This window comes from Macrobrachium nipponense, chromosome 20 (assembly GCF_015104395.2).
Source record: "Macrobrachium nipponense isolate FS-2020 chromosome 20, ASM1510439v2, whole genome shotgun sequence".
Taxonomy (NCBI): domain Eukaryota; kingdom Metazoa; phylum Arthropoda; class Malacostraca; order Decapoda; family Palaemonidae; genus Macrobrachium; species Macrobrachium nipponense.
This window is the reverse complement of record NC_061089.1, coordinates 40,195,577-40,215,576: the sequence shown is the minus strand read 5'-3', so window position 1 is coordinate 40,215,576 and position 20,000 is coordinate 40,195,577. Positions and strand designations below refer to the sequence as shown.

At 33.3% G+C, this 20,000-nt stretch overlaps 1 protein-coding gene across 1 annotated transcript in view; it reads left to right on the top strand.

The window, feature by feature from the left end:
- LOC135225095 (uncharacterized) overlaps nucleotides 1–20,000 on the top strand; it is a 75,581-nt gene that overhangs the window by 32,810 nt on the left and 22,771 nt on the right. Inside the window, exons 4-8 of the mRNA XM_064264356.1 lie at nucleotides 2,512–2,637; nucleotides 4,470–4,676; nucleotides 10,063–10,211; nucleotides 10,912–11,059; nucleotides 19,163–19,293. Coding sequence (XP_064120426.1) covers nucleotides 2,512–2,637; nucleotides 4,470–4,676; nucleotides 10,063–10,211; nucleotides 10,912–11,059; nucleotides 19,163–19,293 — 761 coding nt within the window. The remainder of the gene's footprint in view (nucleotides 1–2,511; nucleotides 2,638–4,469; nucleotides 4,677–10,062; nucleotides 10,212–10,911; nucleotides 11,060–19,162; nucleotides 19,294–20,000) is intronic.

The following is a 20,000-nucleotide window of genomic DNA, read 5'->3' as shown; positions in this document are numbered from 1 at the left end:
CAGCTCACTGATTTACGAGCAAAAATGTTGGCAGTGTAATTATCATGTTAATGGCAAGCCCCTTGCCTTTGTGAACAAAGCCTCGAGACGAGTTTCCGGTAGAAAGTGGAACGTGAGCTTAACAAATGAACCTTTTAGGAAAGCTTTGGATGCGATCAACGGCTTAGGCTTCGTCGAGTTGGTCATGTTACGCATATGGATAGGGCTTATTTACCAAGGGATGGTCGCCTATTTGTGCAAGGTATCGTTGAAAGAACGACAAAAGACCAAGAAAAAACAAAGGAAATGAGCCAGCGTAAAATGTATGGAGAGGCTTTTGGTAGAAAATGACTTACCTGGGGAAATATGGAACAAGAAGATTCAGTAATGGCCTGTTTATCCTTTTTACTCTTTTATTAAGGGATAGATTCTAATGATGATAATACAGGCAAAAAAGATAAATAAACAATGTTGGGTAAAACGATGAAATTACATTTTTTTTACAGATTATAATATACAAAATGGAAATTAAATTTATCTTTTCATTACCAGAGATGAATAATCCGATTTTGAAGAGGGGTTTGAGAAAGAAGAACGATCTTCATATGACTTGCGAAAACATCAAACCATTGTTATTCAATGAAATGAATAACACGAATACGAAAATAATGAAAGAAATAAGCTTACAAAGGCTCTGCAGCTATTTTATTTGTACCGAAGCACCATGAGACCATATAGTCCATCTTTAAACAATGCATTTATTCTAAATTTAGTAGGCCCTGATGTCTCGTCCACCCTTCGTCCTTTATTGTTATAGGCAAGAGAGAATTATATTTAAAGTCACATAATGGAAAACTTGATCCCAACAATCGAGCAGTTTTTGTATTCATGACTTCGTTAAAGTTCGCGATCGCTGTAAAATTATTCGCCATGATATATTTCATCCAAAGTTTTCAGTCTTTTGTTTTTTTAATAATTTTGTCCTTAAGTAATGTGTAGTTATAGCAGGATCAAAAGAAAGTGCTTATAAGAAAGTACATATAAAAGTTACGTTTAACAAACTTTAAGATCAGTATAACATGCAAGGTAAAGCGTAATGAGAATGGAGAACGTTAGACAATGTGAGTGTTGGTGAAGTTAGTCTGAATGAAAGCGAGGGAAGGAATAATTAGATTTTGTGTCATCTTTCAGATTTACAACATTCTAACTGACATTTACTCAAACTAAGTTTGAAATTACTTTCTAACTTTCTGATTATATGCACTGAAATGCCGTATAAACCATAAGAAAGATCAAATTATCATGAACGCTAATATATTGTTTTCCTTGGATAATAAAGAAAAAAACTTCGATCGGCTAGATTAATCACATACTTTAAGAAGTTTATCCAGATGTAGCAAAATTCATTAGTGGGAAGTAATTACTGAAGCCAGCGAATAATGCTACTTTCTTGTCTGAGCGAAAGCAATTAAAGGGAAATAGTTTCCTTTGAGACGATGAACTCTGGTATGGCCACCACGTGTTCGGTGAAATGTTAAACTTTGTAATTATATAAACTCGTGAAGTGAACCTTTACTTTTGAGACACCGGGCAGATGTTACCACATATTATTGCCAAACCAGTTTTTTGACAGAATTTTAAGATTGATCCAAATACGGATATTATTAAAGTAATAACGAGTGTTTTTTTACTGGCAATAAAATTAGAAAGTATGTATCATTGGATATTTCAGTAAGATGCGTTTGAGAAAAAAAATCATTCTTTTTAAAGAAAAATATCGAAAACTCAGAAATATCAGATGGTTTGAAGCCCTGCAAACAGCAGTGCATAAACCATAAGGCGCTCTCAGCACTTCACTGTTTCCAGTCGGGAAATTTTCTTTCTTATCATTAGGTAAAGTTAATAAGAGTCCCTAGTGCCACGGATAACCATCTGAAATTCCATAATCATTTGGTAGACATCACCTGTAACCAAAGTTTTTAAAATCTCTAATGTATGCAGCTATCTTTCATTAGATTAACCACTTTTTGAGAATTTACATCTTGATGAGATCATTTCAGTTCTTGTATTTATATTTAAGGCTAATATTTTTTGGTAAATGTAATTAAAGGTGAGCAATATATCACGATAAGTTTGAATATCCGAAAACTAGATAAAAATGAAATTAGTTTCATTATATTTACTGGTCCGGAAACCGTGTTCATTGGCTAGTATTTTACCTATTGAAACTATATGAAATACCAATAAATTGTTTTTAGGTGCGGCAGCATCAGCGACCATTTTTTTTACTCTTTTATTTTTTGTATTCTAATCAGCATTACGATAAGAATTAGCAGTAGGTTATTTTTTTTTCTAGTTGTCCCAGCGACGGCCAGTATTGGCTAGATAAGCCAGCTGCCAAGGCTATTACGAAATCCCAGTAAAATAGTTCTTTTTTCTATTTTTTCATGTAACTCAGACAACAGGGCCCATTGTCTGGCCTTCTAACTACCATAGCTATATAAAGTACCATTTTATTTTGTCTTTTTCCAGTTGCCCCAACAACAGTAAGCATCAGCTGGTACACCAATAACTCTTCCCCGAAAACTGTGGTGGGAGAGAAAGCTGGTCCTTTTCTGGAACACACACAACCAACCATTGTCTGCAAGAACAGCGACGGTAAGGTTTTAAAACTACTGCGTTTGTTTGCAGGTTTCTTTGCAGTCAGTCTGTTAACAGGTTATTTAACCGCTTGTTCACCTCAGACAAAATTTGTAAACCTGTGATACGTTGACTCTGTCACTTCAATAATGATGAATGATCAAAATAAAAAAAGAATACGTGTTTACCTGAGCGGTACTGGGAATATAATCGATCGAAGTAAAAAAAAAAAAAAAAAAAGCGGGGTGGGGTTCGTATCTAAAAAAAAATGAGTTTCTAGAAAAAGAACCAGTTTCTAGAAAAAAGGAATCAGTGTCTAACAAAAAAAAGATTCAGTATCGAGGAAAAAAGAATCAGTATCTAGAAAAAAGAATTAGTATCTAGAAAAATAATAATTATCTTGAAAAAATGACTCGGTAGTATATAGAACAACTGAAACATGGGGTTTCCCAAACAGTTATTAATTGTGTCGTGGGAATATTAGGACCAGTGATATACAAATGCAATATAATTTTTGTACTTGTTAAAAAAGTCTTCCTCTATAACATCATTAAATTCATGCCTTTTTGACCAGAAAGTAGTTCACGACATAACGAAATTGAAACAAACGAATAAAGTATTTTCTGTAGTTGAAATAAGGAGAAACATATTTTTATAATTTTCTACATATACTAAGGTGTATATATATATATATATATATATATATATATATATATATATATATATATATATATATATAATATATATTGTGTGTGTGTAGTATGTATATATATTTATGAGATGTTTTGAAGCTCTACAAACAATAGTGCATAAGCCATATATATATAATTATATATATATATATACTTATATATATATATATATATATATATATATATATATCATATATATATATATATATATATATATAATATATCAAACAGCTCCTTACCGCGAATCATAAGTATAGTAAAAGAATTAATAATGACCAGAAGTTTCAAAAAGGAAGATTACAAGAATAATAAACTGAATGCTAAAAGGACCGAGTACCAGATGGAGCGTGTAATACTTATTTACAGTTCACTCGAGATCAGGGGATGTGGGTAAAAGTATATTTTGCATTATATTTTAAAACTAAAGCCGACCTAATCTTTACTGGGTTTGGGAAACCGGGAGTTTTAATACCAAATAAAAAGATAAAAAAATCAGAGGTTTATCAAACCATGTTTATGCATTTTTAACGTTTGGACTTTGCGAAATATATGGAAAATTTAACTTTTAATCAACGGATGAAGGAGTCTTGGTTCCTTATTTCTATCATTTATGAACTTGTTTAGTCAAACAGTTTTACTTATATGCCGCTGTTTAGAAAAAAATATATTTGTTTTTGAACATTTATATTTGTTTTTGTAGTCTTTGAGGAAGAGCTTGGATGCGATGTTACATTAAAGCAGCTGGATGTAGGAGGTGTTACGGTCAACAATTCAGTTCAACTTGGCACGGAAATTACTTTGTATTTTGTAACGATTCTTTTGGGATTAATTATTCTTTAAAGACTTTCCATGTAAGCTATTAAATACTAATATACTCTCCTTGAATAAAAAAAATTCACTGCAAAATTAATCACTTTGTGCTGTTCAATTGAACATAACAACATTCATTAATGGCAAATAATGACTGTAACCATTGGATGATGTTAATTCCATATGTGAGAATAACCAATTCAAGGAAAATAGTTTCGATTGTTACGATGAATTGGGACAATTCCATGTAAAGTTTTCAAATGATTCCTATGATTTCATCGCCATATTGTAAAGTATGTAAATTGCAAAGAATGCTTAAATGTAACTTGATTTTTTTCCCATCTCAAGGTTGGCCTCCACCATCAGTGATATGGTACGAAAACGACAAAGTTCTGGACGATTCGTACGTCGTCGATTACGAGGAAGGTGTTGTGGTCAATGACCTCGTTTTCCCTACCATAACAAGAGATGACCTTGGGCGTAACCTTACGTGCATCGCTTCAAACACAAAGCGATCCCCTCCGGCTGTGAAATCAATCGTTACTGACATGACACGTAAGTAATCATGTTTATTTACTGAGCACTGATTGTGTGTACCCGTCAACTGTGTTGTTTCTATAACTAAAGGTGGATATATTTTGAAGAGGTAAACATTTTTATTTAGCAGTTTGTTGAGAAACCGTGGGAAGAGGGCGACTGTTTTAAAGATACACTGACATTATGTTGTGATAATGCCCTTCGACCGGTTTTGCTTTCCATGACTAAAGCTGGATATTTTCCTAAAACGTCATAATTTCCGTGAAGCAACCTGCTCTTACATTACGGTTAAAGAGCGACTCTAGAAAATGTACATACATTACATCCTAAAAACATTATAAATATGAGAAATTTTCAGTACATGTTGACGGGGTGACGCAAGATATATTATATATATATATATGTATATAGATATATATATATATATATATATATATATATTATATAGATATAATATATATATATAGTATATATATATATATATATATATATATATATATATATATATATATATATATATATATGGTGACCGGACAGTTTGATACTGGACATATTGATACCGGACATTTTGATACCGGCATTTCGTTACCGGACATTTTGTGACTAGGATTTTTTACTACCGGACATTTCGATACCACTATGTGTGTGCGCGAAGATAAGAGTTTCTTATAATTGATTGTTTATATAATTGCCACACTTTTCTTGTAATTGGTTGTTTTAATTTTTTTTTCAAACACCTGCTATTTATAGTAAACATTGGTCGGAACCTTAATATTCTCAGTTTTTTTATCACTCTCAGTCTACTACCAAAGGGTCAACTACTAACGCTCAGCTATCAACGATAAATATAGATATTCTTATTGTATCACCCATGGCTCGTCTAATTGCTTCAACAAAAAATGGAAAAAAAATTAGTGGATGATCTAAACTATATATATGATAAACACAAAACTAATAAGGATGGTTCAAAGCAGTATTGGCAGTGCGAAAATAGGATGTGTAAAGCCCGCGTACAGACCTATGTTGGTGATAGTGACAACAAAATCGTTAAGACTGTAGGTGAGCATAATCACAGTGCTACAGCAGCAAGAGTGGAATCAAAATTAGCACATCATCAAATGAAAATAATGTTTGGTTCAACACAAGATGCTCCTCGTACTATAATATGTAAAGAAACCCAAAATCTGAATGTATGTGCTATTTCAGAATTAGCTTCAGTATCTTCGTTGAGTCGTAGTATCAGGCGTTGGAGACAAATAGAAGAAAATGTACCGCCTATACCTCAGGTACGGCATGGTTATTTGATTCATGATCAGTATTGTTACCTTGAAAATGGTTTGAAGTGGCTACAATTTGACAGTGGAGAACATGATACTGAAAGAATTTTAATATTTGCTACTGACTCGGGAATTAGTAACATCAAAAGAGCCAAAATTTGGGCCGTAGATGGAACTTTTAAGTGTAGCCCAATTATTTATTATCAACTGTACACTTTACATATTCAAGACAACGGCATTAGTGTTCCGAGAATGTTCGCCTTGTTGCCAAATAAGATACAAGATACTTATGCTAGACTATTTACTATTATAAAAGAACTCTTACATAATGTCGAATCAGCCACTGTGATGATGGATTTTGAAAAAGCAGCCATCAATAGTTTATTAGATATTTTCCCTAATTCAGATGTTTCTTGTTGCCTATTTCACCTGTCACAAAATGTTTACAAACAAGTTGTAACATTAGGTTTCAAACATCAATATCACTAAAATGATAATTTTAGTTTAAAAGTGAGATGTTTACCCGCGCTTGCTTTCCTTCCCATTGACGATGTTATTGACGGCTTCGAAGAATTAACTGATGACGACGATTTCCCGCAAGAGCTTGTTGCATATTTCGAAACAAATTATATTGGAGGAGTGAGGGTCGTGGCCAACGAAGGCGAAGAGTCGAGCCAGCCTTCCTTATTCATGGAATATTCATGAATGCTTTGAAAATGGTATGCCACGCACCAATAACTATGTTGAAGGATTTCATAATGCTCTAAGAACGTCAGTGACAAATGTGCATCCTAACATTTGGTCCCTTATAACTGCTTTAAAACATGAAGAGGTTCTCAGTGCAACAAGAATTGCCCATCTCAATCGTGGAGACAGCGCAACCTCAAAGAAAAAATACAGAGACGCCGATCAGCGTATAAAAAAATTGCTGGAACGGTATGACCCCTCAAATAAAATACAATATCTTCGTGGCATTGCTCATAACATTAAACATTTTTAACTAGATAATATTGTTGCTTTTTCTTTAATCATACTTGTACTGTTTTACAAATTAATAAATTTTTTTCTATATATTTTTTTATTTGTACTCTCAACTCCTTACTTTTGATACATAATTTGAATTTATACTTTATATAATGGTATCGAAATGTCCGATGGTGAAAAAGCCTAGTCACAAAATGTCCGGTAACAAAATGTCCGGTATCAAAATGTCCAGTATCAAACTGTCCTAGAACCATATATATATATATATACTATATATATATATATATAATATATATATATATATATATATGTGTGTGTGTATATATATATATATATATATATATCCATATATATATATATATATATATATATATATATATATATATATATATATATATATACATATACTATATATATACATATATATAAAATATATATATATATATATATATATATATATATCTATAATATATAATAATATATAACATATATCAAAGTGGTATAATATTGTCTTGAAAAATGGCGGGTTTACTATCTTGACATGATCCGTGAAATTTGATAATAAAAGTTAATATAAAGCCGTTCATCGCGATAAATTGCTAATTAATGGAGAGTAGTATTTACTAATATAAAATATTAAAACGAAGATACACAGAAAGGTTAAGCTGTAAGAAAGATGAGTATATATGCATACCGTATGACAAAAATGTTCTTACAAAGGGTAATAAACTTTGTTTATCTTGTGCACTTTAGCTAATTGCTATTTTAATGTGTTTCTACTTCCCTTCCTTTGATCCTTCTTCGGTCTATCCTTTATAAGAAATATGAAAGGATTATACGAGAGAGAGAGAGAGAGAGAGAGAGAGAGAGAGAGAGAGAGAGAGAGAGAGAGAGAGAGAATTCAAGCAAAGAAACAATTTTTATCCATGTAACATCTTAGCAATCTGTAACGCAAACCAGCAATATCGTATTTGCCATCTGTCAATATTTACCAGCAAATACGCAGCAACCAAACAGATATTGGACTTGATAGACTCAATCTGCACTGACCGAGATCAAAGCACATGTCTTGAATGGAGAGCAAAGGTGGATTAATGCACAGCTGTCTCGTTTCTATAGTCGCTCAATTGCTGCTCTTGAAAGTTGCCTTCAATTCGTGGATTGCAGTACACGCTGGGGTAAGTTGTATTCATGCAATATGATCCTGATTGCAGAGGAACTCGGAAATATGTGATGATAAACATGATTGTCCAGACTGAGTTATGACAAATTGGCGAAAAAATTCCCTCCAAAGCGTCCCCACAGAATTTTTCTTAGAAAAGTAAAATTAATTGGCAAAGATATAGAGCATTGAACTGCTGGAGAAATTTAAAGTCATTAACCCAAAACTACCTTACTTGTATGGCCTTTCAAACGTCACAAAGTTAATCTTCCATTCAGACCCATTATCTCATGTGCCGAAGCTTGCAATTATAAAATTTCTTAGTGGTTAGCAGTCCTCCTTTCCCCTTTCTTAGGCACATTTTCTCCCAGTCACATTAAACTTTCTGAAGATTTCTGTCACAAGTTCAGAGAAGTTCATATACCACTTCACAACATAAAACTTTTAAGCCGACATGTATACACCCTGTTTAGAAAATTGACCCCCTATTCAGATCATTTCCCACCGGCCTTAGATGAAATAAAAAAGTTTGTTGAATTATATGTGTCTAATAACGTTTTTTCATTCGGGGAGTTATTCTATAAACAACAAATTTGAGTGCAGTATGGGTAATGGGTAGCCCTTTAAGTCCTGTTTTAGCTAATCTATACATGGAATATTTTTAAACTATGATAATAAATGCAATAAAACCTAAAGACATGCTGTAGTGAGATATGTAGATGATATCCTAACATTTTGGGATAATAGGTGGGACAATTTCAACGAATTTCGTTCTAAACTAAATGCATTAGTGCCCCGCATCAAATTTAAAGTTGAATGGGAACAAACAACAAAATTCCGTTTCTTGATCTTTTAATAATCAGAGACACGACAGAATATATACAAATTCACCATATATAGAAAACCAACATGTTCACTTTCGTACATTCATTATTTTAGTTATGACACTTGTCGTAGCCAGCAATTTATTCTTTAGAGACTCATGGATTGGAGCCTTACGGATTTGTTCCCCGGATTTCCTGGAAAAGGAAATTTAATTAATTCATAAGCAGCTGTCATCGTTAAAGTACCCTAGCCATATAACTGAGAAAACGACTCATAAAGCGAACATAATCTTCTACAGTCCCCGTCAAAACAAGACCAGAGAGACACTCAACAATAAAATAAATATCCCACACCTGGACAGGATTAAGATGTTGACACAGACACTTGGCAACTCTAATCCTTATGGTTTTACCTATGCATATTCCTGAGCCAAATCCCTTGCCTCAACTGTGACCAATTGTATTTTCAGTTAGGTATGAACAACAGAGCTTAGCTATTTTTAACCACATAAATAGTCATAGTAACAGAATAAACCGGAAGAGCCTCAGTGGCATGATCGGTATGATCTTGACCTGCCACCTGGGTGGCCGCGAGTTCGATTCTCGGGCATTCCATTGAGCAGTCAGAGATGTGCATTTCTGGTGATAGAAGTTCACTTTCGACGTGGTTCGGAAGTCACGTAAAGCCTTTGATTCCGTTTCTGAATAACGACTGGTTCCATGCAACGTAAAAACACCATACATACAAGCAAACAAACAAACACGTAATTTACAGCAGCAATTGTCGGATCAAAAGCCAGATGTTAGAATCAGCTTTGATTAAACGAAAAAACACAAAGAATCATTCAAAAGGATCGTGGAACTGAGTTATTAAGATAAAATCTTCATGCAACCAGCGTTTAAGAAGATTAAAGAGAAACTGTCAACCAGTGTGACTTAACAGCTGACTTGTGGACCTCATGGTCTCTGAAATATAGTATCTACTTTCTACATTTTGCATTTTATATACACATATATATGAGTGTGTGTGTTTGTGTGTGTATATGTTTGCACGTATGTATGAATGTATTTATATATACACACACACATATATACGTATATATTTATATATATACACAGTCATACACATCTCAATACTCTTCCCATTTCTTCCTCAGTTCGCATCATAGGAGTCAAGCTCATAAATCCCGGGACGATATGGGCTGACGAACGTTCGAGAGCAGTCTGTCAAATTTGGGGATCAAAGCCCCCTCCCAACGTCGTTTGGTGGCTTGGATCCCTAATGCTTCCGCCTGCTGAGACTAAGGTATGTGCAGTGTTTTCCCCAAGTTTGATTTTCCGATTTTGTATCCTATCACAGTATCTGTGGATATTATTTCAAACTTATAAATAGGTTTCATATTTTTATAACCTGAAAAATGACAATGAACAGTTTTAGGTTTCAATTTCAACTGTCTTTATTAATCAGTATTCGAATGGCTAGTGCAATCTCCGGCAAAGTTATATTTTCATCGTAATAGTAGCCATTAATTAATTAAATCTTCGGAGAGAGCATCTAAAATCTGTCAGATTTATTTGTTTTTCCCATTAAATTTATATATTATTTATATATATATATATATATATATATATATATATATATATATATATATTATATATATATATCTATATATATATATATATCTATATATATATATATATATATATATATATGTGTGTGTGTGTGTGTGTATATGTACTACATATATATATTATATATATATATATATATATATATATATATATATATATATATATATATATATATATATATATATATATATATATATATATATATATATATATATATATATATATATATATATATATATACTGTGTGTGTGTTTGTATCTAAAAAACGTTTCTGAAAACGTTGTACAAAAATTTCTCTTCACCTCACAATATCTAGTACATGTCAATATTCTCTCCAAATAATATTATCTTTCCTCGCTTTCCTACAAATCCAGATCTCTGACGACGACAGGAACGTGACTCTCTCTTACCTGGACTTCATCCCAGCAGCTGATGACGATGAGGCGATGCTGATATGCCAAGCAACCAATGAGATGCTTCCTGATCAAGCTGTGCAGGACTCGACAATCCTTGTCGTTAACTGTGAGTCATAAAACCCGTGTTTGTTTGATTTTTTTATCGTAGTTTTCTGTAAGAGAAAGCTAATGAGAAGCTTTGTCAGTCCGTCAGCACTTTTTCTGTCCGCCCTCATATCTTAAAAACTACTGCGGGTAGAGGGCTGCAAATTGGTATGTTGATCATCCACCCTGCAATCATCAAACATGGCAAATTGCGGCCTTCTATCCTCTGTACTTTATTTTTTATTTAAGGTTAAAGTTAGCCATGATCGTGCCCGTGGCAACGTTTTAGGACAGTTTTTTACATTTTTGATTAAGAGATTAGTTAGACTATTTATGCGTACGAGAGATTTCTATAGCCAGGAAAAATGTTTGTTAGTGTTTCGTGAAATTCGTCTGAACTTCTTTTATGTCCTTTGAATTTGTGAAGAAGACACCCCGTCCTAAATGGGACATTTATATGTCGTTTTGAGCTATATTAAGAGATATATCCAAAATTAGCCTTGTATGAAGTTGAATTTGTGAAGAAGTAAACTTAACTTGAATAGGACATCTTGACGATTTGGCAATAGTTCTTACCTAATTGTAGCAGCTAAGCTATTTGCTTTTAATATTTAGCATTTGTCGGATAATCTAACCAGCAAACTCCGAATCTTTTCTGTAAGACAACTCAGTACGGTAATGAGTACGTAATTTAACGAAGGAATAGAGTTTAAACATTATTTTTCAGGGGGAGAAAACGTTTACACGTGGGATTTAAGCATCTTGCTTAAAAGGGTTTTCATCGGATCAAGGAGTTAAAGTTGCATTATTTGTCCCAAAAACACCTTTAAGTTTTTTCAAGGCTCCTACATTTTGATAATAGCTCTTTAATGGCAAAAGGTCTCCAACCAAAGCAATACAATTATTATAATATTATATAATAATATTATATCTATTATATATAATATATATATATATATATTAATATATATGTGTGTGTGTGTGTGTGTGTGTGTGTGTGTGTATAATTAAATTAAAATAAAACGTAAGAATTTAAATGTAAATAAAAAAATAAAGTGAAACACTGTTAACGTCATGCAAGTGAAGCAGTGCAGCTCCTTTAAAGTGATGTGCCTGAACCTTTATTTGCTAAATAAACTGAGGGCAATAATGGTTTCCTCTAATTAGCAAGATTCTCTTCCTTGCAATTTATGCCGGCCAAATATTAAAGGGTTCGTAATGGGATAATATTAAGTCTGTTTTTATTTTTATTTTTATTTTTTTTAGAGTGACGGGTATATGTTGATAGTTCAATTTACGAAATTTATGAAGGACTATTCAAAAATTTAGCCGTTTGAGTTTGTTGGTATGCTTCGCCTTATTTTTTATAAGATCCACAGTTACAAACAATCTGCATGGCGCCCAAACTACGTAAGGGTTTACCCATAAAAACACATTTTTTATTCATTTCCATCCTATCCTCCCCAACGTCTGCATTCCTGTAATTCACACTTTCTTCACAAACTCCACATGTCCTTAACCAAAGTTAGTACATAAGAATTTTTAAATTAAAAATGTAATCAATCTTTTCGCGTCTTTTATAAAAATGCAAGAAAGGGGAATAAAATAATTCTGGAAAATGCAATTACCGATATTATTTTACAATACTTATAGGTATATACGTATGTACGCACATACACACACTATAATTATATATATATATATATATTATATATATATATATATATATATATATATATATATATATATATATATATAAATGTTAGTGTGTATATGTGCTCATGAATGTATATGCCTATAAATATTGTAAAACCATATAGGTAATTGCATTTTTCAGAATTATTATATTCCTCTTTCTTACATTTTCATAAAAGGCGCGAAAAGATGGATTACATTTTTAGTCTGAAAATTCTTATTTCCTTACTTTGGTTAAGAATCTGGAATCTGAAGAAAGTGTGAGTTACAGGAATGCAGACGTTGAGGAGGATAGGATGGAAATGAATGATCTTACAACAAAACTCTACACTGTCGGTGTAGACAGCCACTTTTTTCGAGTGATGGGACAGGAGCATGTTATCTCTACTGCATTTGTCTGTTCTCTTAAAAGAGATCGTTCACCCAAAATTACTTCAGGGTGGTTAGTCAGCCTGGTTAGCCAATCTCACTTAACCTACACCAGACTTGATACATTTGAAGTAGCTAGAGAGATTGATATCAAAGGAGCTCGTAGACCTGTTGGGGTTTCCCCTCTGACAAAATGGCTGGCACCCTAAGCCTGCAGTAAGGTGTTGAGTCAAATGACTGATCATCACTCATCAGTACTAGTTATCACTTGTTAATCAGTGGACTGGATGCAGTAACTTTCCAAGGGATTTTATTATCACTTTAAACAATCAGCCAGGAAAACGTATTGAAGTGTTAAAAAATACCTATGATGTTTAATTTTGTCTTATGGTAACAGCTAAAGCCCAGAGACCCATAAGCCATCTTTTGACATCTTAGGTTTTATTGTAGGACCAAATATGGAGTTGTCTAGCTTTTAGAATTCAGAAAAAGTATTCAGTTTGTATTTATTACTTGTGGCTAGCGTCCCTTTCATACTATACTGTACATGTGCTGTCGTATGAATAAGAGAAAGAGATAGTAGTTGTACTAAAAGATAATTTAAAACATTTTGAAATATGAGTCATAAATGATTTCCACGAAGTCGAGTATTCTTCAAACGGTGGCAGCCAGTGACTGACAGTTCCAACTGTAGGACAGAGAATGTTAAGGGAACTTGATATACTCTCTATTTGTTATTTATGTATCTTACACTCCCCCGTATATATGCATATATAAGGTGTGTGTGTGTGTGTGTGTGTGTGCGCGCGCGCATGCGTGTGAGCTGTGAGTTTGTATGTGTTTGACTCTCTTTCTTTGTTAAAAATTCAGGGGATTTTCCATTAGCTTTGAGGATTTAATTCCTCACTTCAATTTTGCAACAGTAATTTCGACAAAGTTTTCACGATCTACCCGAGTTTTATTAATCATACATGTAAGCGGATTAAAATATTTTTCTTATGTACTGTTTCTCTTGTTACAAATATGATTTTGCAGGAATATTTGAAAAATAAAACGAGTAATTTTATCATCGTTTTCCTATGTTCTCGAGAACAGTCATTTTTATCGAATTGGAGAAGGGGTGGGGGGGATGTATGGCCTAGGACGGAGTAGGGTGGTCGAGCCTTCGGAATTCTCCAAATGATTTTAGTTGCTTTCATTTCAGCGTGTTTCATAACGTGAGCAACATACTTCCTATGCGTAACAAGTTTTTCTTGGTATTTCTCCGTAATCAGCCGTAATATATGAATTTATCTATTTCATCATCTATCATATTTTACCTTTAAAGATTCGCCTTGCAATTTACTCATATGCTTATATGTATTTTTTCTGTTTATCAATTTAATTATTAATTTATCTCGTAAGTCTGTTTTTCCTATTAACTTCTGCAATTCTCTCAGATGAACAAGATATTCTTTGGAAGCTTGAAATTCAAGTTAATGGCCTCTCTAGGCTTGTTCCATATGTATGGGGGTTTATCTTGAATACTAATAGTAGTAATACTAATAATGCCAATTAGAATATCAAGAACATGCATTATACAGAACGAAATCCAACTTTCCACCTGTATTTTCGTTTTCCCCTTTGATTTTTTATGTTGCACGTGTAGAGGTTATCCGTGTTGCTTGGATCTATTTTTATTCTGAATGAAGCATTTAAGTCCACAAAAAAAAAAGTTTTTGTAACAAAAATGTACACCCATGTCCGGTCCCTTGTTGTGTCGCTATTTTGCAGTTAAAATCAATCACCCGTATGCACATAGGATTTCATGCCCCTGTTAACGTTCTCGTATGCCGACTGTGGACTGCCGATGTTATATTTATTGTTGCAGTTAGTTGCAATGGGACTCACGTGGAGTTATCAGTAATTTTATTCGCACGTTTTATCCGCTGTATTTACAGCGACATTGAAATACTACAGGGATATAATTGTTATTTATTACCTCTTTTTTGCATTTGACATTATTATCCAATACAAGTCTGGCTTTGTTTTTGGTTATTGGAAAATTTTCTAATTTAACTACAGCTGAAATTCCTATTCGCATCAGCTTCCAATACCTTTGTTGCCTTTTTCCTAACAGCCTTTTATTTACAAAAAAGTATCGTGAATAAAAGGATACTTTCGAATGTTTTACGTTCAGATTTTGCAAGGTGCTTCAAATTAGCATGAACTATGAACTAAGATTTAAATACTCGCAACTGGAGAGCCATATTTCAGCATTTCAAATATAATAAAATATACATAAACTGAAATTAATCGAACTAACTGGGACCAGAATTGCGTTATTTACCTTTGTAGAACACAATGTTGCGTAAGAATTTCTGTAATCTTTTTTGTAGGTACTTGTCTTTTCTTGATGGTTGTACATACATACATACACATGCATTAAGCTACATTGTTTTTTAATATCCAATTTGCGCTCCCGTGGAATTAATATAGTTTCATATATACTAACCGAAGGGGAATTTTTTTTATTATAATAATATCGTCTTCTCGTGGATTCGAACCAGCGGACAGAGGAGAAATCAGGACTTCAGTGAAATTACCGATTCGGCCAACAAGTGAGATATAAGTTGATACCGATTCCGAACTCACAAATCACTGTCTAACTCAGGTATTTGTAATTAGAATCGATATCCATCCCCCTCTGCCTTGTTAACGAAGTCGAACGTGTGCCGCGCTTATTCATATTATGAAGTTTTATCACATCACCGTGATTCATATACATGTATTAAAGTACAAATGCCCTTTTAACATCCAATTCGCTCTACCTCGGAATTTATGTTTTCATATATGTTAACATATATGAAGATATATTAATTCCGAGGTAGAGCGAATTGGATATTAGAAGACATTTGTAGCTTAATGCATGTATATGAATCACGGTGATGTTATAAAAATTCATACATACATACATACACACACATACAAATATGAGTATTAGTATTTGTGGTGCAAAACAACTTATCGCCCTAGAGGGATTGATTACACAGTAGATTACAATCTCTCATACTTTATCCCCATCAGAAACACCTATGCTTAGGTCAGTTGCCTTAAAAGTTTATTTTCACATAATGAAAAAATATATTTTCTGAGACCGTAATTTCAAATTCAATTATTTTTACGACCTAAGTTTCCTTATACAACACGCATTGATGAAATTATAAATAACGTAGAATGTAAGATAACTTACCTCTTTTCAAGTATGTTACAATAACGTGGAGAATTTGCCAGGTATTTATTTATATTCCCTATAGACAAAATACTGTTAAAAGTGGCTTGATACAATTTGGATGCGGAATGGGTCATATTCTTAAATACTTTCGTGTAAGTCAAATCTGCCTGAACCGTAATTAAGGAGAAGGAGACCAACCGGAAATTATTGTAACATCTAAAAGGCATTTCATTGATTCAGATGCATTAAGAAATATATATTCTGTACCATGACACACTCAACAAAAAACTTTCATTATATCCTGTAAATATCTGTGTTCCATACTGTGGTTTCCATGTTGAAAAGGAATACACTTTCAACCTCCAGGTTTCAAGTGAAAGGCATAACACAGAAAAGCATGTGGGGTAGAAATTGCCATCAGTACTCTTTGCAAGCTTCTCAAGGATCATGTAGCATGGGAAAGTGGGTATCATTTGCTTATTTTGAGTCCAGGGCGTGAAAAATCTGAGGCCGAATGAGAGATTTAATCTTCATCGATCTCTAGAGACGTAAATTACGTCTTCAGAGTATTCCACCTCGTCGGAGCTGAAATGATGGAAAGCCCAGATACCAAGTAAGTGATAATGACACCAGGCAGTGAGATAGAGAGAGAGAGACAGAGAGACAGAGAGAGACTGTCAGTGTTAGGCGGAATATATATACGTATATTATGTGTGTATATATGCATGTATGTATATATACTTATATATATATATATATATATATATATATATATATATATATATGTGTGTGTGTGTGTGTGTGTGTGTGTGTGTGTGTGTGTGTGTGTGTGTAAATTGAGAGAGGGAGAGAGAGAGGGAAGGGGGGATTAGAATATGTGGTCGTGATGGAGAGAGAGAGATGAGAGAGGAGACGAGAGAGAGAAGGAGAACTAGTGGGGTCGAGGATGGAAGAGAGAAAGAAGAAGAGAGAAGAGGAGAGAGAGAGAGAGAGAGAGAGAGAGAGAGAACTCAATAAAAAAGGAAGTGACTCTGTATCTTTCTCGGCGGCGCTCAGTTAAAGGGGAGTCTCCTGTGGATGAAAGGAAATCCATCTTCATGTGATATCAACCGATCCAGAATTTTCTACTGGAACTGTTTGTTTATCGCGCTCACACTCTACACTTTCACTTTTTTTCTCTCATTTTTTGTTAAATTTTGTTGCGATAATTCCAGGGTGATTTTCTTTAATGGTTTTTACTTTTTTTTTCTTTTAGAATGTTTCTTTATATCCCTTCGGTTCTTTCGTCACTCTTTCTTCCATGTCTTGCGCTTCTTACTTACTTTTCTGCAATGTCTTGTAATTTTTTCTATATAATATTTTTTTTCGTTTATTTTCTATTATTTTTTCCCTTTTGAATATGCATTCATCTTTACATGAAAATATTTATTTCCTATCTTGTATTTATCCGTATCATTTTTCGTTTTTTTATCATATAACATTTAACTCATTTGTAACTTTTACCAATTTACCTTCCTTGGCAACAAAAAGTACCTTCATTTAATTTCTTTCAGTTAGACATCAACTTATTTTATCAAGGATCCTAAATTTTTACTCATTCGTTGTTAGCAGTCATTATTATTCAGGAAATAATCTCATTGCATCTTGGCTTTGTTGGCTCAGCCTATGCGAGACTAAAAAAACAGGCAAATATGAATAGTGCTTTATGTTATTAAAAGTAAAAACATCAGAGAGAGAGAGAGAGAGAGAGAGAGAGAGAGAGAGAGAGAGAGAGAGAGAGAGAGAGAGAGAGAGAGAAAATTCACTGATTCTTAGTTTTTGACTTTAATGAAGCTTTACTTTCCCCCTTCCATGTAGACTTTTCAACAAAAAACTCAGTAGATTCTTTTTTTTTTTCTAAAACATTCCACGAGAATAAAATTAAATTTGTCCCACTGCCGTAGAAGACGTTTATGAAATACTTTTTCTTGTCTAGAACTTGAGGAAACAAAAAAAAACTAAAAGGAAAGATTAACAGTGTCCCAAACCTTAAAAAGTACTGGCTGCTTTGCCTCTTGTGTGGTTGGAAGATTGGATGAATTATTGAAGACGGAAGCAAGAAAACAACTTCAAATCTTGACATCAGGGGGGAGAGAAAGTAACAAAACTGAACAATTCTGAAGACTTCGGAATTTCAGCGATGTAAATGTAGGAGCTCTTCTTCTGGTGGGTTTTAGGAAGCCAGCCGGCGAGAGTGGAAGTTTCCAATCCTATATATATATATATATATATATATATATATATATATATATATATATATATATATATATATATATATATAACATATACATTAAATATTTATATATATGTTTTTATATCAAGAATCTACTTGTCACTTTTATTTCCAAAATACGTGTGTGTTTGCAATAACCTCAGTTCCCTCTTAACTTGTTGATTTTTTCACATGTTGGATATGCTTGCAATTACAAAGCATTAAGATCCAGGTGAGGAAACAAATGTTTGAAAATAAAAAACTAGATGTTTTACCTTTATGCCTGTGGTGCGTATGTAGACATTATTATGGCGACTTGATAGAAAGAAAATTCTTCTGAGATCCTATTTATTAATATTTCATGTTAGCGTCAGCCAACTTAACAACGAGGTTAATATCGACAGTTACGTATTCATGAAAGTCTAGCAAAATAAAACCGTAATGCAATTTATGTCCCTTTTACGAGAGAGAGAGAGAGAGAGAGAGAGAGAGAGAGAGAGAGAGAGAGAAGATTAGGGCGTGGAAAGAGAGAGAGAGAGAGAGAGAGAGAGAGAGAGAGAGATGAGGCTTTCATTTTTGCTTTTATTTCCCAACAGATGCCCCACTGGTCAGCGTCCACCTTGGCCGTTCTCTCGACCCGGACAAGATCAAAGAAGGTGATGACGTTTACTTCGAGTGCACCGTCATCTCGAAACCTCCAGTTTTTAATGTCATCTGGAAGCACAACGTGAGTATATTGCTTTTTTATTTATTTTTTTTACTGACAGATAAAATGAGTCTCAAATTCCTTTGTCAAGTATAAATGAAAATCTGGAAGGAGCTTGGTTTGGTTTTCATGGGTGAATATTAAGTCAAAAATTAAAAGAAGCTGTAGCGTCGTCTCCTACATAAAACCAATAAAAATAAATTCGTATAGATTTGAGTAATGAATTAAAAACAGTTTCAAGTAATCATGTCAAAGATTACAATATATGAAGCTTACGAAAAAAACTTTACATATGAAATATGGGATTTCTCAAACTTGAAATCTTGTGGAAAGTATAAAGCTTAGTGTTATTAAATAAGAAAAAAATGTCTGGAAGAAAATGAAAAGAAAAGAAATATTTCGTGAAAAAATAAGTAGATAAAATTATCAGATAGATAACTAAAAAGGAAATTTAAAAGATTCCGAAATAAGTGAGGAATGGAATAAAGACAGAAACTAGTTGTCACGGATAGGTTCATAAACAGTCGCAGGAAAGGAAAGGTAATGTCTCTTGTATTTCTGAGAAATGAAAGCGAATGATAACCGCTAACAAGAACCTGATAAAAAGCTTGCAATCGCCCAAGGGAGTTACAGGAACTTAATCAAGAAAGATCGCACGACATGGACGCTCGTCCAGGGAAGATAAACCACAGAAGATAATACAGATATAGCCTTCTGATCTCGAAGAT